Source organism: Vidua macroura, chromosome 11 (assembly GCF_024509145.1).
Source record: "Vidua macroura isolate BioBank_ID:100142 chromosome 11, ASM2450914v1, whole genome shotgun sequence".
In the NCBI taxonomy this organism is placed as follows: Eukaryota; Metazoa; Chordata; class Aves; order Passeriformes; family Viduidae; genus Vidua; species Vidua macroura.
The window spans coordinates 14,767,997-14,788,486 of record NC_071581.1 but is presented as its reverse complement, the minus strand read 5'-3'; the positions used below and the strand labels follow the sequence as shown (position 1 = coordinate 14,788,486).

General features: G+C 42.5%; 2 protein-coding genes across 3 annotated transcripts in view; both read left to right on the top strand.

Annotated features, from left to right (window-relative positions):
• The first annotated feature begins 37 nt into the window (after positions 1-37).
• NUDT21 (nudix hydrolase 21) lies at positions 38-7,289 on the top strand. Its single transcript, XM_053987524.1, has 7 exons — positions 38-260; positions 2,420-2,620; positions 3,739-3,802; positions 4,465-4,554; positions 5,192-5,267; positions 5,638-5,752; positions 6,997-7,289. Exons 1-7 carry the CDS (start codon positions 145-147, stop codon positions 7,016-7,018), a joined length of 684 nt encoding a protein of 227 aa, XP_053843499.1. The 5' UTR covers positions 38-144; the 3' UTR covers positions 7,019-7,289.
• A 1,540-nt stretch (positions 7,290-8,829) lies between these two features.
• The window catches only part of AMFR (autocrine motility factor receptor), a 28,360-nt gene continuing 16,699 nt past the window's right edge, over positions 8,830-20,490 (top strand). Inside the window, exons 1-7 of one of the 2 annotated variants that reach the window (XM_053987369.1) lie at positions 8,830-9,196; positions 10,648-10,740; positions 12,406-12,570; positions 14,355-14,507; positions 17,774-17,814; positions 19,523-19,655; positions 20,169-20,302. In XM_053987369.1, coding sequence (XP_053843344.1) covers positions 8,975-9,196; positions 10,648-10,740; positions 12,406-12,570; positions 14,355-14,507; positions 17,774-17,814; positions 19,523-19,655; positions 20,169-20,302 — 941 coding nt within the window. In that variant the 5' untranslated portion in view covers positions 8,830-8,974. Of the gene's footprint in view, positions 9,197-9,445; positions 10,022-10,647; positions 10,741-12,405; positions 12,571-14,354; positions 14,508-17,773; positions 17,815-19,522; positions 19,656-20,168; positions 20,303-20,490 lie in introns of those variants that run through there. The other variant, XM_053987370.1, reaches the window with a different exon arrangement.

Here is a 20,490-nt window from a genome sequence, read left to right as displayed (position 1 = left end):
TGAGCGAGGAGAAGCGGGCGGAGTGCGGCGGGTCCCAGCAGGCGGCGCGGCGCTGAGGGCTGGGCGGGTGTTAATGGCGGACGCCGCTCCCGCCGGCCAGAAGTGATTGATCGCTCCCGCCGCTTGTTCCCGCCGCTTCTCGCCATGTCCGTGGTGCCGCCCAACCGCTCTCAGACCGGCTGGCCCCGCGGGGTGAACCAGTTCGGGAACAAGTACATCCAGCAGACGAAGCCGCTCACGCTGGAAAGGACCATCAACCTGTGAGCGCCGCCTCGGGCCTGTCCGGCTCTGCCCCGTCCCGTCCCGCCCCGCTGGCGAGCTCATCCCCGCTCCCTCAGCAGGCTCGGCGGGATTTTCCCTCAGTTTCCGCCGTGCGAGGTCCGGAGGGTCGTGGCCCTTCGCAGGGCTGGGGGCACAGCGGTGGCAGAGCCCGAGTGCCGATGGGGGCCCGCCCCCCTCACAGGGGCTGCTGAGCCGCGCTGAGCATACTGAGGGTACCGAGGGCTTGCCGGCCTTCGTGGGAGTGTGGAGTACTTGGTGTAAATATTGTAGTGCTTAGAAACAGCGTCTGGCTCGGGAGATGTGAACCCCAAGTAACACAGGAAAGGTTTAGGTGTGTTGAGCATGACAGACATTTTCACGCTCTCATAGGCATCCGGAAAGGCGGCAGAGAGAGACAGGGTTTTTTCTTGGCCTCGCTGGGGTTTGGGCTGATCCTGGGCAGTCATTAGGATGTGCCTGGTGTTTGTGGATTGTCTGGTACAGGTGTTGGAGATAAAATTCAGAGTGTTTCCTACCACAGAAATTCATCATAGATACAAACTACTTACTAATAAGTGTTCATGTATTTTTTATGAGAAGTCATATATTTTTGCTTCTTCCAGTAAATCTGGTGGATTTGGGACGTGTTCTTTGCTATGTAAATCTGTCAAGTTGCAAAAACCAGCAAATGTTAGCTGCAACAGTTAATATTCAATGTTAGCTATTAATCACTGACACTTTTGTGGTTTTTTGGTGTAGCTGAGTTTATTCACAGAGTCATGTGGAAGTTCAAATACGAACTTCAGAAATTGGAATATGTCTATTGGGTTTCTGAAGCAAAGACTCATCATGAAGCTGTGTTGCCAGCAGCATTTTTTTTAAGTTGAGGCTGAGGGTTTTGATGTACAGACTAATGCATCCACATTAGTATAGTATGGGTTAGCTTAGTAGGTTATTATTAAATCCATTTGTGTATCTAAAAATGGAAACGAAGGGAAAAAGAAATGTAGATGGTTTTAAACTATAAGTGGGGGAGCTTGTTAGTAAATGAACCTGTGGTTTGGAAGCTGGTTGTTTTGGCTCTCTTGTCTACATGAGAAAAGGCTCTAACAATGGTAACTGGCTTGTTATTTTAACCACTGTAAAACATGAGGAAAATTGGAGGAGGAGGGGGGCTGGAATTTAAGGGGAGAAGAGTGTATGCTAGTAAAGTTTGACATGTCTGGGGAAGGAATCCATGCCAAGAAGCATCTCAAGGAAAACATAAGATCAGTCATTCATTCTGTTAATTCAGTTGCTGTGTGCCACAAGTCAGTAAAACCATGGTGATAACTCATCACTGCTCTTCCCAGAACCATTTTCTTCTCCCTTTTGACTTAGCTGGGTGATTCTGTCTTTCCTCCAGGTCTCCTGTCATCAGACCTCTCTGTTAAATGGATTTAATTGTACAATAACACTCCCCTGTTGTCCTCTGTGCTGTCTTGGACTGACCCATTTCTTGCCTAACCTTTCCTTTCTTTCTGTTTTCAGTCCCTCTTATCTGGAGAAATCGCCGAGTTTCTGCTGCACTGTTCCAGGAGTGCAGGCACCCAGCACCAGCCCAACAGAGGGATCTGCTCACACTCTTGATCCTACCCCAGGCTCCCAACCCTGTACTCAGAAACCCAGCATTTCTCCTCTTCTGTGATCCACATGTCTGATTCCCCACTTCAAAACAAAACCACTTCTAACAGTTTAGTTCTCAGGCTTCATTACATCTGCAGAAGAAAACCTGCAGTCCTGTGCAGCTTCCTTCCTTCTCAGCAGAGCCTTTTCTCCAGTCTCTTTTCCAGCTCCTGTCAGTTTCATCTGCCTTTTCCCTGCAGCGTGGAGATCAAAGAGGGTGGCTGTTGAACGACAGTTGGTTCTGTGCTTCTTTTCCTTCTTTTGAGCCTGCATCAGGCTAGAGTGCAGCTCAACAGGACTGTCTGTGCTTGTTTGTTCCATAGTTCAGATCTCCCTGGGACAGGGGCCTCATAAGCCACTAACAAAGATTTTTAGCCCTGCACTATGACTTACCCATCAAGCAGTGAAGGGTCTGCCTCAGGCTAGATGCTGTGTCATGGTGATTTAAATTAGATTTCTTGTTATGCAATAACATTTTTTCTCCTCCTTACAGGTACCCTCTGACAAATTACACGTTTGGCACAAAGGAGCCTCTGTATGAGAAGGACAGTTCCGTGGCAGCTCGGTTTCAGCGCATGAGAGAAGAGTTTGACAAAATAGGCATGAGGCGGACAGTGGAAGGAGTTCTGATTGTGCATGAGCACAGGCTGCCCCATGTGCTGTTACTGCAGCTGGGTACAACTTTTTTCAAGCTGTAAGTGTCTGTTTCCTAAGTGTAACTGCAGTTTATTGTCACAAACCACTAAATGTGGGCTAGAGGTTAAACTGTGGCCAACTGCTCAATGTTTTGAATGGGATTCATTGCTTGTAAAAGACTTAGTCTGGAAAGTATTTTTTGAATGGTGGGGTTTCCATCTAAAGTGTGTTTGACTCTGCTTGTGAGGGGGATGATTTAGTTTGGAACTGACTGGGAATCTTAGTTACAGTGCATCACTGCAGTAAAATCTTGTTTAAAACTCATTATCAGCAGTTGATGTGTTTTACTTGCATTGTGAAAGCTGTTATGCCTCAGTTGCTTATGCTGTGTCCATAAAAATGGGCAAGTGGAAGCCAAGGACTAACCCCCTGTAAATGCAGAATGATACCTGTTTACAAACTAATGGCTGAGCTGGGATAGCTAGAAAGGTAGGCATCTAAATTTGAGAAAATTGCTTCAGTTCATCTCGTAGTTATCATAGCCAGACTGAAGTTTTAGTGATTGCATATGAATGTAGTGATGGTGGTGATTTTATTTTTTAAACTAGATGGCCTTGACTTGTCTCATGTTACCATGCTTGTGTTCTTGTTTTTCTGTTTTAACATTTTATATTCTCAATTTCGTGTGTATGTTAAGTCTAATTTTACATCTAGGTTAGTTTTTGAAGGGCTGTTGCGGACAAACTAGGCAAGACTTTGAAAATGAATAATCCTGCATAATTTTCCTGCATGAGTTTTATTTTCTGCTTTCTGTGTGCTTCAGTGAGTGCTGGTTTTGTGATAAGAACAAATAAAGGCAGTATTTACAGCCCTTCAGTTTCTGGTTATTGTTAAAACTTTACCCTATAAGGGTCTGAGTTGTTATCATGTGTATTGTTATAGTTTTTCGTGCTGAACTGAAAGTATTTTATGCAATGGTTATTTTTTAAGGGACATAAATAGCCATTTTAGTTTCAGTTGAGGTAAAAGCTATGCTGCTGTCTTCAAATTCAGCAAAACTAGATCTGGAACTCCTGACTTAACAGCCATAAGCCTGGAAGCACATTGGAACGTGACTATGAAGATTGGTAAATGCAATAAAATAACTTTGGCTTTCATCATTGATTATTTTAACAGACCTGGTGGTGAACTCAATCCAGGAGAAGATGAGGTGGAAGGGCTCAAACGTTTAATGACAGAGGTCTGTTTTCTTTCATTATATTGCTGTTAGGAGAATGTTGCATTATTTTAGAACTACCAGAATAAGATAAAGCATTAGAGTAGTATTCTTACCATTGTTGTTATTTTGTTGCTTTTGTGATGTTCTCAGGTAGTTAACAAATAAAGCAGTCAAGTTTTCATTTATCTGCATCATGAGTGTGGCTGACTCCTACCTGCTGCTCAAGTCCTGTGTTCATTTGCAGCTTTGCTTTCTGACTGGCTTCAGGCAAGTGAGTGTAGAGATGAGCAATAAAATATGTTGTGGAGGACAACCGATGGGGACTTGCCTTTAAGATAGTCCTCCCAATGCACCATTTTCTCCAAGTAGCTAAATTAATTCTGCTAGATAATGTAACAATATGCTTCATTCTTCCCATTGGTCTGATAGGACTCATTCCAGCTGAGTACAGCATAGATTTTGAAACGCTTTCTAGACTGCCCTTGTCATACCAGGTGAAGCTTTTACTTAAAAAATCTCACTTTATACAAAAATACTCTACAGTTCTATTGAAAGCTGTCTCAGAGTAGTTATGAACTACATCAGACATGTATTACAGCAAGTCTTTTTGCTTCCAGTATGTGTTTACTAAAATAATTTCCTTGAGGTAGTTTGAGGTCTGATTAGTACTGGATTTTTGATAGATACTGGGTCGTCAGGATGGTGTTCAGCAAGACTGGGTGATTGATGACTGCATTGGCAACTGGTGGAGACCAAACTTCGAACCTCCACAGGTGAGTACTCCCGTGGGCTTCCATCTTCTTTGGTCAAGTTCTGTCTTTACTTCTAAAAGCCCTCAGCCTTCCAGATGGGCTTCTTGAGTACCTGCTGCACGAGCAATTAGTTTTTCTGGGTTTTGTCTATTTCATTTCCTTTCTATGACTGAAGATAAACTACAGCCTTTTTTTTTGAATGAAAACTCTTGTCTTCTCACACCTCTCCTGATGGACGAGAAACCACGAGATGTAGTAGCTTCCAGTTCTATGTTGAGACATATGCACCATTTAAATTCCTTTTGTAGCCACAATGGAGGCTTTTGCACTGCTGCTTATGGAACAGATGCCCTAGTCTCACTACCCTATTTCTAAGGGCTTTAATATTGAAAATCCTTGCTTAGTTTGCTTTTATACATTTCTGTTTTATTGGGTTGTGATATTGGTGCCACTTTTAGAGCCTGTCAATAGTTGTGACAGCAACAGCATTCCTTTCTTAAGTACTTTCTTATGAAAATGGTTTTCTTTGACGCCATGAAAGAATAATATATGACACACTGAAAACTTGTACAGGGCTTGATAATTTATCAAGTAGTATTTAAGATTACACAATATTTTCAAAGCTCTGTACAACTGTTTTTTACCATTTTTCTTCTAGTATCCATATATCCCAGCTCATATTACAAAGCCAAAAGAACACAAAAAGCTATTTTTGGTCCAGCTTCAAGAAAAGGGTAAGTGTTTGTTTGCATCAAAGGGTTGTATTTGTAACAATGTTTAAATGCTTGCATTTCACTCAAGGAAAAAAAGTTGTGATTGTGATGCTATACCAAGATATGTATGCTTGCAGTTGTTTGTGGTTGATCACTAATAAAGTTAAATGCTGGTATTTGTTTTGAAGGTACATGAGTTCCTAGTAAATTTTCATTCCTGCTCCTGCATCAGTCTGTGTACAGAATGTGAATCCCGTATTTAACTAGAAAAGCCATAAACCTGCTTGAGTGCTCTATGTAGTTAACTTGTTTTGAGGTCTGTGGGGAATGATGGTATCTTGGCTGAATATGTGCTGTTTTTTTTGATTCATCAATTTGTATTTGTTTTTAGCTTTGTTTGCAGTCCCCAAAAATTACAAGCTGGTTGCTGCACCATTGTTTGAGCTCTATGACAATGCACCAGGATATGGACCTATTATTTCCAGCCTTCCTCAACTTTTGAGCAGGTATGTTGTATTTGTATAGTGGTTCTTGGGAACATGGTTTGCTGTGGGACACCAGAGCAAGGCAAGGTGCTACAGAAACCAACTTGAAAAGGTGGCATCTATCCCAAAGATTCTGCTTCAGATGAGCTGGATGGACGCTTTTGAGGCACTGATCACAACTGACTAGCACCAAAGTCCTACCTAGCAGCTGTAGCTAAGGAAGACATGGAAGATGTGAGGATGAGGCTGTGCACAGACTGAGGAACAGCTTCTTGTAGTTATTGGGGACAGCTGGAGAGTTAAAGCCAGGATGTAAGTTTGAAGCACTGAGTTAGGTATGCATGTTATCACAGCTTTGTGCTGGTTAAATGTGGTGGGTTTTTTACACTCTGTAGTAGAGTTAATGAAGTGTAGCATCTTTATGACACAAATTATCTGTAGGGACAGCTGTATTTTTTTCTTTCTCTTGCAATGTATACCATGCTTTGACTTTATTACTTGGAAATGGCTTATGGCTTGTCTCTCCAGAGCTCACTAGTCTCTTACTGAGAGAATGTTCAGGCATACCAGGAGTCCCACAGCCTGCCAGTTCTTCCTCAGGAAAGTAGTTCTGTCACCTACCTACTATGATGAAAAAAGTATGTTAGCAGAATGTTAGCACTGGTGTTGCCCATAATATTCTTCTGAGTATTATTCTCTCTAGCCCAAATTTTGGCTTCCCCTCCTCTAAAGACAGCAGGTACTTCCTCTTGAGTACCAGCAAAACACTGTCTGTTATGCAGGTTGGGTAGTGGTGCAACAGACACATCCAAAGGCTGGGCATCTGGAAGCTGAGATGGATGTTTGCTTCCACAGTTATTTATGAAACTTAGCTGGGAAAAATTCTCTCTTCAGTATGTCTGTATGTTCCCCTTGGAACATGTAAGGTTGGTATAGCAGCAGAAATGTTGCAAAAGAGTTGCTGATGGAGGAATGTAACTCTCACTGTGATTTATGTACCTATGACCCTGTTTTAGGAGATGAAATGTTAATAATTAGTTCTTCTGCAACCATAAGAGACAGTTGTGCAATGCTAGTGTAGGATTGGCTGTTAAAAATTATGTATGTACTGCTATACTGTAAAGCTGTCTTATTAAAAAATGTACTTTTGTCCTGTCAGGTGGATGCTTATCCAGAGCAGAAACAAAATACTTGCTTATTCATTCAAAAATGCCCTTTAAAAAAGAATGAAAATTCCTCACTTGGTATAATCCTTTTAATTTTAGGTTCAACTTTATTTACAACTGAATTCCTATATACCTGAAGACTCCAGTAGAAGAAGCCGTCTCTGTGAGCACAGCTTTGAACTGTAGAGAAATGAATATGTGTGACACAAGGATTTTTTTTGAGTCATTCTGTTCCTGAAGGTCACTAAACATTCTAGGGTATGAACAGAGAAGTGAATCTCAACTGTTTAGCTAGAGAGATGGCAATGGGCTACCAGTGTTATAATCCCTCATCATTGTAATACTCACCAATTTTTTGTTTTGTACGACATTAAACAATATGGTTAAGATTCTGTTTGTCTTGGGTTTGGTTTGCTTTCTGTTATGTTTTTTTTCAGGTTTTTTTTTTTTTTTTTTGTTTTTTTCCTTCTGTTTATTAGTTGTTTTATTTTTCCTTATTGTCTTTTACTTTTAGATGCATATTTTAAACTTTATTACTTTTCTTCAGGAATACAGATGATCTTGGAATGAGGAGGAGCTAAGCCAGAGCCCATTCAGATGCTGTGATCTTTATCTGTGAGAAGGGACTATCCCTAGGATCAGGGAGAAATGAAATAGCTTAAGTGGATTCAATATTGTTTTGAGTCTTAATTAACTTGGAGACCAGAACTGCTTTTTTGAGGGACAATGAGTACTTAAAGGCAAGTGTAGCCTTTACCTTTTTTACCAGAACGGATCTGTTTGTACAGGGTTTGGAGGAGATGCAGCATGCGTCTGTTCCTTCAGTGTCCCTTTAAGACGGTAACAACCCCAAAAATTCTGTTGGACTGGTCTGAGATACAGTTAAAATAGGGAAAGTGAGGTTAATTTTGCATATTTTTCCTTAGCTATGGGACAGAATTAGGGTCATGCTGAAACACTTAGCCAATGCCACATGCAAGTGGTTCAATGTTATGCTGTCCTGTGCTGTCTCATCCTGCAAGGGATACCCACTTTTGCTTTTTCTCAACGTTTCAGTTTCTTGTAGGCAGTAAATATCAATCTTTCTGATTCTGGGGGTTTTACATGCTTGGCTAAACATAAAGTCCAGTTGGATGTGACACTTCCCAATGCTTTTAGTCTTCTATAATTTTGCTTAATGAATGAGTCTTTGAAAGATTTGTTTCCAAGTTCTGCCTCTGATCAGAAGATGCACTGTTACTTGTGCACTGTCCTCTTTTATGAAGGCAGGGTTGGAGAGTGCCTGCTGCCAAGAGAACTGAATCTTGCCAAAGTGCTTGCCTCTGCTGCCATCTGCACTGGTAAGCAACGTACAGAACAATCCTGACAGCTTGGTGCTTTGGTCAAATTGAAGCTGTGCAGTATGGCAAATGTACTGCAAAATGCTGGGAAAGGTAGTGCAAGGGCTGTTCACTTTGGTCCTATGGAAGGAAGGGCCAGACAGATGGTGAGTAGAGTGTATGGTTTCTTAGCTACCAGCTAGGGGAAATACAGGTAGCAGGGGAGTGGAAAACAGAACATTTTTTGCCTGCGGAAGTAAGGAAAGGCAGGTAGAAGTTTGGAAGTCAGATGCTGTAAGAACAAGGAGCAGAGTGCAGCTTTTGAGACCTGGCACTTAAGAGCACCTCTCACCTTACCACACGGTAGTTTGTGAGACTAATTCTTGTTCCAGGCTGCCTGTGGAAGGGCGCTGCTCCTGCAGTCTCTACGCGCTCTCCTCTGCCACCCTGCCTGTAGGTTTGGGGCCTCCCGAAGGCGCCTCTAATTCCCCCACGCGCGGCTCCTGCGGTGCGGCCGCTGTCCCGGGCGCGGGGGTGCGGGGCAGGGCCGGGCCGGTGGAAGCGCCGCCCCGGCCGTGACTCAGCGCGCGGGGTGACGGGCGGACGCGGCGCCCGGAGCCGGGGCGGAGGGTTCGGGCCCGGTCTGTTTCCTTTATCCAGTGGGGGCGGCTCGCCCGGCCCCGGGGAGGGGCGGCGGGGCGGGCGTTAAGCCGGGGGAGCGCGGCGAGCCGGGGCCGGGCGCTGGCGAGGGCTCCGCGATGCCGCTGCTGTTCCTGGAGCGCTTCCCCTGGCCCAGCCTCCGCACCTACACGGCGCTCAGCGCCCTGGCGCTGCTGGCCGCCGGCCTCAGCGCCTACCGCGCCCTCAGCCAGGCTCCCGGCGGGGCGGCGGGCACCGAGTCGGCCGAGACTCAGCGCTGCGCCGGCCCACGGGCCCTGGACGTCGCCTACTACCTGCTCTCCGACAGCCTCTGCGTCTGGGTGAGCCCGGGGCGGCGGCGGGGCCTGCGGGCCCGCGGCCTGCGGGGCTGGCGTCGGGATCGGCCTCTGCCGGCACCTCCCCGCGGCCGGGGGGAGGTGGGCGGGTCCGGGGGGGTGTTTGTTACTGTTGTTTGAAAACTGCTCGCGGAATGAAGAGGGGGCTCGGCTGGGTTTCCCCTGCCAGCCCCGGGCCGCCTCCGCAGCCGCTTCCCTTCCTGCCTGGCCGGGGCTGTGGGGCAGCGTTAGAGCCGAGCGCCCAGAGAGTTCAGCCCGCGGCTTGTGCTTCGCTCCCCGAGCGCCTCCCGCTCGTCCTGGCCGGGGGGTTTGGGAGAAGCTGTCGGGAGCGTTTGCCGCGGTTCCAAGCGCTTGCTGGGCTTAAGCTTCGCCAAGTACTGCCCGACCTGCTCTGCCAGAAATCAGAGTTAGAGGCTGTCAGGTATTCGAGCCTTGCTGCCTTTATTTATTTTCTTTTTAATAGCACTGAAAGTTTTGTAGGTAAGAGGAAACATTCTCACCGTTTAAGGAAAAAAAAAATCTGTACTTCTTAAGGCCCAAACCTCATAATGGTTTATGAATTTTAGCTCACTGATTAGCAGTTGAAATAAAGGCTCAACAAGGGGATATTGGATACTTTGCTGAGTTGTTGCTGTTGAACTTTTCATCTGTCTGTCACTCAAAGGTGGCAAGTAGTTGGACATCTGCTTCACAACATACTTGCTTGACTGAGGTGCTGGTTTTTAATATACCAAATATATTCATCCTGTTGAAACCTGGTCTCACAGCCTTAAGAGTCCTGGAAAAGTTATGTCCTTTGGAAATGACAGGGTGAGGCTTCATCATGTACCTTCTAGCCTTTTTAGTGTCCTGCTTAGGTCAAAAGTTAATTACAAGTGCCTTTGCCAAATATGAGATAGCAGTTTTCCCAGGCTCATGTGTTCTGCTTCTTGCCACTTTGCTGTAAAGAAGTTTCCTAAGAAAGCCTCAACCAGCGTTACTACTGAAGGGCTGTGTGCTATTCAGCATGTTTTGAGGCAACCTCTGAATCCTCTTACTGTAACAACAGATTCAAACTGGATTTTTCTCATCTGCCTTATGTTAAACAAAAGGAGCATCTTGGTGATCTCTAAGTTTTGTCCCCATGTTCTTTTATGAAATTTGCTAATCTGTATGAAAGAATTTGTTGTGAAGAGGTAGAGCAGTTTGTTGGCTTTACTGCTGTATCAAACTGACTGTGTTAGTATTTCTAGAAAAAAAAAAACAAAACCAACAACTTAGACTTAGCTACTTCATGTGTCTTAGAAGAGGCCAGGCTTAAATTTCATCAAAAGAAAAGGCAACTAATACTGTTCTGTGAACAATGGCAGGTTTTGTTAGACTTCTTCATTCCCCTTCTCTCCCTTCTTCTAAATAGGGCAAAAGTATTTGTCACTGACTGCTTTATTTCTTTCCAGGTATTAGTGAACACTGCCTGCTGTTTTCTGATGCTGGTTGCTAAGCTAATCCAGTATATGGTGTTTGGTCCTCTTCGTGTCAGTGAGAGGCAGGTGAGACAGCAAACAAGGAAACTGTGAAACGTGACAAATAAAATCACATGGTGTGATTTTCTATATGGAATTGCTGAAACTGCACAAGAAAAATAAATTTTACAATATATGTCTTACCATTTGGTTAGCTAGTATATCCACAGCCACAAGCTTCCAGTTTTTTTTGAAGGGAATTTTTCCTATTGTATTTTATAAGCCCACAGTCAGCTTGAAAGATCCTGTGTCTTTAATGAACTCTGTTAGATTCCTTAGAAGCACACCTCACTTCAAAACACTTGTAACGTGTTCTTCTCTATCCTGCCTGCACCTGGCAGCATTTCTCCCTTACATTTTGTAGTTGTCAACACTGGCAGTTTTGAGTTCCCTCTTTTGTACCTTGACTGCTGGAGAAGTGCTTTCCATCCTCATACACTGAGCAGATAGTTTATCAGCCTGCAGGTTTAAGAGGGAGTAGGCAAGAAAATCCCCAGAGAAAGGAGGTGAGCAGGACAGAAAACAGAGGATGTTTAGTTCTGCTCTTGTCTATGTGAGAATGTTTGTAAAAATTCAGCAAAGGAACTATGAAAGCCCAGAGTTTTTAAAAACAGGATCCTGCAGAAGATGAAAGCAGCAGCAGGACCTTGAATAGTATTTTTTTTTTTTTAATGAGGCAAATGCATAAGTTGCTCGTGTAAATGTAGAAGCAATGGTTTGGAGTGTGTTCGCATATTAAAAAAAAAGTCTGTAAAAGGAGTTCTATAGGAGGAATCAGGCCATGATGATCTTTGACATGCAGAGCTGAGGCACACAAAGCCTCATTAATAACTGTGAATCTCTCAAAGCCTATTGTATTTGTAATTCATACCTTGTAGAGGCTCTGAGTGGTGTGTTAAAACCAAGACACTATCAAACTGCAGTGGGCCAGATTGTTTCTGCAGTCCATGTTGACTATAAGGATGTGGAATTTTAACTGGTGATGGTTTCCAGGATATTCTCTACCCTCTTAAAAACTGACGTGAGAAGCAGTAGCAGTGTGGGTCCATTTGTGTTTGGACAGTGGGAGTTTGCCTCAGTTGTCATGTAAAGGAAAGCTGCTTATTAATACTGGCGAGCCCAAAACAGCAGCATCATTAAGGATTTCAGGACCTGTTTTAACTAAACTCCTGACTTCATCATGTACTTTAACAAAACATTTTGTTTCATAAATTTCTTAATCCACTCCAAGCTGGCTTGCTGTCTGCTGCTTGAGAACATCATATTATTTCTTTCATACTTTGCGTATGTGGGAACAGTTTTATTTTAATTGCTCATCCATCTCATTCTCCACTGTAGGCATTGTGATTCTTAAGAACAGACTTCATCATCTTTTCTTAATCATCCGTACTTTTTGGCAGGTTTTTGGAAGCAAGGTGCTAGGCAATTTGGGCATCTTGACTAACTAACTGTGACAGCTATTCCAGCAGAGAGGACTGTGTGTTTGCAGCCTGGTAGCTGAGTTGCTTGGGCATGAAGACTCAAACTGAGATCAGACTTGCTTTGTGCTGAGCACTGTTTCAGGAATATCACAGGAAACTGCACTGTGTGCTGTATAGCACAGTTATGCTGCCATGGTACAAGAAACTAGATAGACAGTAAGGTCTGCTGGTATTTTTAATATGTTTCTTACTTGAGTCTCTTCCATTACAGCATCTCAAGGATAAATTCTGGAATTTCATTTTCTACAAGTTTATCTTCATTTTTGGTGTGCTGAATGTTCAGACAGTGGAAGAAGTAGTGATGTGGTGCCTCTGGTTCTCTGGACTTGTGTTTCTCCATCTGATGGTTCAGCTCTGCAAGGATCGCTTTGAATATGTAAGTTTTGATTAAGAGCTGTCTTTTGGGGCATGCAAATTCTGTTTCTGGATCAGGCACTGGCTCAGATAAGGTACAAACAGATCATTTAGACCTTTTCCACACCTTGTGGTACTGAACATGTGCACTTCCCATTTGCTTCAAATACTTGCTTTAAAGTACAATGTCAGTCTTACTCCTTCAGTTTTCCCATGAGACAAATGGAGCTGAAGATACTTATTTTCTGTAATAAATGGCTCCTTATATGTGCCCTGTAATTACTGTTACATAACTGGATGAGATGGCTTCATAGCGCTCCTTAGTAAAGACATCTTAACAACAGAGCATCCCTTAGATTGGTGCCCTTTAGGGTTGGCCTATGGAGCCTGTTTCTGCAGATTCTGTACTCAGGTTTCACACTCACTTAGATACACTGAATTTTGACTGCCAGTGTCTTTACAATATACTGTGCAGTTTTCTCTCTAAGCTGCATTCCACTTTGTATTAATACCAGGAATAAATTAGGTAGAGATGCAGAAATTGAAGGCTAGACAAGGAAGAAGAAACTGTAATTTAAACAGTAAATCTTGGCCTTTAAACTATAATAGGCCTGCATTTTCCTAGGCTCCTCTCTGCTGGCATAGAAGTTTGACCTGAATTGAATCCATGAATTTTTTTTGGTAGATCTGGGCTTTGCAGTTTTTTTTTTTTTTTTTAATAGTAATGTCCAGTAAGGCCTGTTAATTCACAGGTAGCTAAGCACTTAAATTTGAAACTGAATTGGCTAAGGTTAGGAAAATTAAGACAACAGTGAACAAGGCAGTCATCTGGTATTTTTAATCTTGTTCAGAAAGCTGTGAAAGAATACGAGTCACATAGGAAGAAATCTTTATTATATTCTTTTTTGCATTCAAAGCATGCATAGTCAGTTTTTGCTTGGATAAATGATACTTGTATGATTTGCCTTGTGAAGATGGGGCATGTGGAGCTGAATCAGATACAAAGAATTAAGAAAGAACCCATTTAAAAAAAACCCATGGGAATCAACTTTGTAAATCAGATCAGAGTGAAGCTTTGGGCAACTCCTTCTTTACTTGTCCTGTTCTTTCTCATCCTGCCCTGGAAAAAAGAGGATGGACCAACATCTGCTTGGGTTGCTTTTGATTTAGACAGACCAGATGTAGCCCTCTGTTAAGGTAGTTTAGAGATTTAGCACACTTTGCATGCTATTGAATGACACAACTGTTTTTGAGCAGAGTCTGTTCAGTAGTCCCTAGCTGCAGCTTAAATGTTTTTTTGGGTAGACATCTCTTTCTTCTATAAGAAAATGACAGTGGAAGAACTATGGAATGGAAGACTAAGCTGGAAAAATTCAGATCAGCTGTTTGGTGAAAAATTGGCAAAATATTGCTTGAAAACTGTGTGTTAGGTTAGGTGTCTTTGTAAAATCCATATTAATCCTAAGCAGATGCTGTGGATATGGTGCACAGACCACTGTGTCTCTGGTTTACTTGCACAGGTGATTTAAACAGCTCAGATAATCATAGCAATTGTAAATAAAAAAATTGTAACTGATTGTTAAAATGTGACTGTAAATAACAGTAATGAGGCTTTGGGATAGTGTGTGGGTTTAGCTTTTTTCTTCATAATTTATTACTACTTAATTTCACCATTGTGAAATTGGTCTTATTCTAGAAAGCAAAAGATTTTCCTGAATGAGGTCTTGTTTGGTGAGGTGGCAATGGAAGGCAGGGCGGACGAAGTACTCCTTTAAACTGTCATGTATTTATGTATTTGTGTTGCAGCTTTCCTTTTCTCCTACCACACCCATGAGCAGCCATGTCAGAGTGCTGGCCCTGCTCATAGCCATGCTCCTGTCCTGCTGTGGATTAGCAGTTGTCTGTGGAGTTGTTGGCTACACCCATGGCATGCACACATTGGCTTTCATGGCAGCAGAGGTGAGACTTTCTTCATATGTGTTGTGGTTTCTGCTTTGCCTTTGACCCCTCACTTTGGGGTATCCTGGTACACAATGGATTGGCTTCTAATTCCCATAAGAAACTGTGGAGACACAAATGCTCCTCTGTTTCCAGAAGCTGCCATATTGGCATGCTTTCTCTCTTTAGCCTTTAACCCTGAAAACAATCTTAGTCTGAAGAAGAGAATGAGAGGGTAGACCTGTAAAATGATGCTGAAATCAAATGACAGCTTATGAAAAATGTAATGATTGTGCTTCGTGAGCATTGCAAGAAGGGTTGGTGAAACAGCACTTGAGAGACGGAGAGTGCATGAAAGTGTAATGTGCACTTCAGCCTCTTTCTTTGAGGTTGTATTTTCTATTTCATTTCTTCCCAAAAGGCGTGAGACATCCTTTCCTTAAGGCATACTCGTGGCTTTTGCTTATGTTTGTGTAACGAGTTGTGTCTCAGCTGAGATAAGCAAGGCATTTTTTTGCACTCCTGAATACTTTGCACTGTGGACTAAACATCAGTATGTTTGTGGAGTGAACATATGTTTTGATGTTGTGGTGGGTTGTTGCACTCTGCCTGAGGAAGTGATAATCTTTAACAAAGGAGACGAATCCAATCCAAGTATGTTGTGTTAGCACATCATTAGCTCAGATAACAAATAACGTGCAATTTATTTTTCTTCTCCTATCTTGAATTCATACTTGGAGTTAGGGAGTAGGAAGGAAAACAACTGATAGTAGAATATGATGCTTGTCACACCACAGTTCAGTTATCAATATGTCACTTTATTTTTCCATAAATATGAGAATGTGCAAGACCAGATTTGTAATAAAACAGTGGAAAGGTATTGGAAGATTTAAGTGTCTCTGAAAGGTGGGGTCTCTTTGGTGTCATGTCTCTTATCTTGGCTTGGCAGAAGGATTATCAACATTACACCAGCTTGGGGTAAGTTAATCAGGGAGTGTTGTGGTGCCTGTGTTGCCTCCTCAGTGTGTGCTATGTAGTAGTGTGAGTGTTTGGGGTTGCAGGATGGGGCCCAGTTATTCATGTCAGTGGAGCTGTTCTGTGTGCTAGCGAAGGAGTGGCTCAGTCAGTGGAAGTGTGGGGTATCCAGCCAAGCCCTGGATCCCCTGCTGTGGTGCTGGTGGGCAGTGAGGAACTTTGTGGGGAATGCAGAAGTAAGGGTCTCCTAGCTTTGCTTGCAGCCACTGCTGTTTGAGAGCATTCCTGAGCTGAGCGCTGTACCAACCCATTGGGTTTGGTAGTCCCTGATGTACTCTGGAAAGTTGTCTGATAATTCATTGAACTTGTTTGTATGTCAGCCTCTGTAATATCCAAAGGCAACAAACTCCACATTTACTTGGCTTTGTGTACATGAAAGATGTCCTGTTTGAGTTGCTCTGAATCTTGTGTTTTATAATCACAGGGATTGGAAGGGATTTTAAAAATAATCTAGTTCCAACCCCCCCTGCCATGGGCAGGGAATAATGTTAGCTATCATCAAATACATTTATGGTGAAAATAAGCAAAGAATCATTCCCTGTTTAATTTTTTTCATAGAATTTGTGATTTTTATCATCCTTTTGCCTGTTCTTGTACTGCCTTTCCTTCTAAGCAAAAGAATTCTAGTCTGTTTAATTTTTTCTCATAGGAGATTGCCATTTTTGAACATTTTAAATATTCCCCATATAGATTGGTCAACCATGAGTAATTTCCTTGATTTTAATACCCAGCACATATCTGAGTGGAATAAAATATTTAGGTTTCCTTCTGTATGGGTACTGGCAGTGACACCTCATAGCAGACTTCAAGCTCTTAGTAAAAAACAATAAATCTTTGAGACTGAAATGTTTTTCTGGTGATGGCTTGTGTGATGCTCCTTGAGAGGGACCCTGCCAAGTGTATTCCATTAGTGTGAATTAATTACATTAAGTTACATTAAGCTATTAATCTCTCTTCTGCAAGCATTGATTTAGCTCAGGGTTTTGAATAAAACAATAGATGTTTTTCTTGTGTTTTAGGTAACTTCCCCTTGTTCTCTGTTGCTTGTCAGCATTTTTTTTTTTTTTTCCTGCAGGGAGTGGATGTGAAATGTGCAAATGCCCAGAGAAAGCTGAGTAGGGACTTGTCTGTATTTTTGAGTAAACATTCATATTTTTGCCTTAATATATGGTGTTCAAGAATTACAGTATAGCAAGCAGTGTCCAGTCTGTATATATTTGCATGTTTTGTTTTAAAGCCAGCTAGTAAAGAGTTGGCAGATATGTTGGTTATTGCAAAAGGTTAAATATGCATAGAAGCACTTTAAGAATGCTTTTTACAGATGGAAAAATTATTCAAACCAACTGGCTTATTGCTACTTTGGGAAGTTAGTGGTTTTGATAGTTCTTCTGTCCTGTTTATAGTGCTTATGCTGATGGCATGCCATCAGAGCAGTATCACAGAAGTGGTTTCAGTTGCTCATTGTAAATCCCCTGCATCTCAGTGTCACTTGGCCCCTGCTATCTATAGGGTGGTGTGGGCAGTCTCTTGGGGAAGCATGTCTGGTGTTTTTCACTGGGAGGGTAGAATGAAGAGATGGAGCACTGTGGGCTTGATGGATTACAGAGAGGTGATGGGGCCATCGTCTCTTAGATGATAAGAGCCCATGGAAATATAGTTAACCTTTTTTGTGACTTGTCTTTACACTCTGATCTTACACTTTCTGATATACTCAGGTTTTTTTTTCTCTGTACTTAGCCTAGAAACATAAGTATGATTAAAGAGAGAAGTTATTTTAGCAGCATTTACATCTCAGCAAAGGGGGGGGGGGAATTATTTGAAATTTTGTTCCTCAAATTTTAGTTGTTCCAGTTGTTTTTTTTAAGAAGTGGGATGAGGACAGGTAGTTGGTGGGATTGTGGTCTCAACACTTGCTGAGTGATAATAATTGAAAAAGGCTGAGTGATAATAATTGAAAAAGGCAATGCATTGTGTGTAGTTGGGAAAAAATGACACTTAACAACAGCAATACTAGTGGCTGCTTTAAAAGCATAGTGTCTTTGGGAACAATTTCTTCCATATTTATTTGTAAGCTTCATGGTTGTCTCAGGTATATTGTGCACACAGTCATCCATAGTGACCATTGGTTCACAGGGCTTGTTAAGCTGCAATAAACGAATTTTGTGTTTTAGCTCTTGAGCTCCTGCATCTGAACCACTGTCCCTGCCAGAATGTTGTTAATATGTATGGCTTTTTTTCTTCCTCTTTTGTAGTCTCTGCTGGTGACAGTCAGAACTGCTCATGTGATTTTACGGTAAGCTTTATAAGTTATATTTTGCAGGATGTGTGTTCGGGATGGTAGTGGATATAGCATGTTTATGCAAGAGGTGTATGTAATTACCTCATTGAATTGCAAATGCATGTTTGGAGATTGAGAGCAGCCCTAAGGAGAGACTTGGGGGTGTTGGTAGATGAGAAGCTTGACATGGCCCAGTAATGTGTGCTTGCAGCCCAGAAAGCTCAACCACATCCTGGTCTGCATCCCCACAGCGTGGGCAGCAGGTCCAGGGAGGGGATTCTGCCCCTCTGCTCTGTTCTGCTGTGACTCCACCCGGCGTGCTGCATCCACCTCTGGGGCTCCCAGCATGAGAAGGATGTGGACTTGCTGGAGTGAGTCTAGAAGAGGCCTTAGAGATTTTCAGAGAAATGGAGCAGCTGCTGTGGAGACAGGCTGAGAGAGCTGGGATTGTTCAGCCTGGAAAAGAGAAGGCTCTGGTGAAAACTTAGAGCCCCATCCTCTACCTAAAGGGGCATCAAGAGAGCTGGAGAGGGACTTTGGAGAAGGGCATGGCATGAGGGAATGACTTCAAACTGACAGAAGACAGGGTTAGATTAGATACTAGGAAAAAAAAAATTCTTCCCTGTGAGAGGAGTGAGTCACTGGCACAGTGAGTGGTTGCCCAGAGAAGCTGTGGATGCCCCATCCTGGAAGTGGTCACGGCCTGATTGCATGAGGCAGCCAAAGGGATTGGAAAGAGATGATCTTCAAGATCCCTTCAAACCCAAACTGTTGCAGGATTCTGTGAGATGAGCAAAGGTGGTTAGCTTTAGCCTGTGCTGTTTTTAAGCACAAATGTTGCAATTGACTTTTTTTTTTGTTTTATTCGAGTGATGTGTGTCTTATCCTGAAGACTTTATTTGAATGAAACATTATACTGGTGTTTAAGTAATTACAGGAACACTTCTTTTAAAGTCAGCTAGTAAACAGTTGGCAGATATGTTGGATAGTACAAAGGATTAAATATGTGTAGAAGCATTTTAAGAACTATTTTTACACATGGAAATGCATTTTAGGAGTGCTTTTTACAGATTTGGGTTGAAATGCATAGATAGCTTTAGTGGGTGGTGATAGCTTGAGGCATGGATTAAAGTGGATGGGTGCTGCTGGATGAGGGTTAATAGATGCTACTTAATGTCATTGTACAGGGTTTGTTTTAAGGCCCTGGTCTCTCGAAGGTCAGCTTTGAAAAAAGTCCCATGCATATGTACCTGTAACACACCTGTGTGTGCATATGTAGGCATGGTGTGTAATGCAGGAGCCTCTTTGTGCAGGTCACTGTCAGCATTTCAGGTCTGACACTGAGCTGTAGTGACTCACCTAAGAAACACCTCACATGCTGAAAAATGTGCTTCTGTAGTTACTATAATCCTAAGACTGAGTTTCAGTACCCAAAGCAGTTTTTAAAAAATGCTGCATCTTTTCTATCAGCTGGCAGTGTCTGTAGTGCCAGTGTGGGCCAAGCATTGACTGCTTTTTGCTTTTTTAAAATGTTGCTGTTTTAAACCAGTAACATTAAAAGAAGTCCTCCTTGAGTGAGCGTAGACTGTGGGCACAGAGCCTCAGAAGGGCAAAGAATCCATATCCAGAAGTTTTTTGAAAAATGGACAAAATATTTTGAATTATAGAGATGCTATTTAACAACAACAACAAAAGAATAATGTTAATTTCCTTCCTCTTGCAGATATGTAGTTCATCTCTGGGATCTCAACCATGAAGGAACGTGGGAGGGCAAAGGCACTTACGTCTACTACACAGATTTTGTCATGGAGCTAACCCTGCTTTCCCTAGACTTGATGCATCATATTCATATGCTGGTATGAAATACTGGACATAATGCTGAACAAATAGACTGGCCTTAAAATAAAGGGTATTGGGTATACATATTTAATATTTATATTTTACTTTGCTTGTTTTAGAAACCAGATATTACAGAGAAGTTACTTCCTCCTGTGTAGTTGAAGTCATCACAAATAACTTTTTTAAGGAGTATTAACTGCTGTGTGCAATTATCTGTTTGGTAGGTGTTTAATTAGCTTTTTTTATTGAGTAATACCAGACTGAATTATTTTCATTGGCAGCAGGGGATGCTAAGCTGGACAAAACTGAATTCAGTTTATTTTCATTATAAATGCTGTGCTGCCAAAGTTGTATGTGAAGAGGTAATGAGTGTGGTAGTACCTTTGAACATGTGTGGTTGGTCTGAATGGACCCAACAAAAGAGAAATTCTTCAGGCTGGTTTCTTGATTTCTTTGTCTCTTAAGACCTGATGCAGCTTCTTGTTTCTCATGATGCTTGTTTCTAATCACTGCTCTGTTGTTTTCCCAAGCTCTTTGGCAATATCTGGTTATCCATGGCGAGCCTGGTGATTTTCATGCAGCTGCGCTACCTGTTCCACGAGGTGCAGCGGCGAATTCGGCGGCACAAGAACTACCTGCGTGTGGTTGGAAACATGGAAGCCAGGTGAGCCCCTTACTTGCTCTGCAATCTTGATGTAGATCTAGTAGAGAGGATCCTGAGAAAATAGTTGGGATTCTTTTATGTTCCTTTGATACACAGTGGCATGATGTAAGCTGGACAGATACAATGTTCCAAACCTGACCCTTGAGTCTCTACACTTAGAGTGTGTTTTTACCCATTTGATTTATTAG

Excerpts from the sequence above, each read along its gene's own strand:
- NUDT21 (XM_053987524.1), top strand. The coding sequence starts at position 145 with ATGTCCGTGGTGCCGCCCAACCGCTCTCAGACCGGCTGGCCCCGCGGG. Across the intron at positions 5,268-5,637 it reads GGTCCAGCTTCAAGAAAAGG|CTTTGTTTGCAGTCCCCAAA; the intron begins GTAAGTGTTTGT and ends ATTTGTTTTTAG. Across the intron at positions 5,753-6,996 it reads CTTCCTCAACTTTTGAGCAG|GTTCAACTTTATTTACAACT; the intron begins GTATGTTGTATT and ends TTTTAATTTTAG.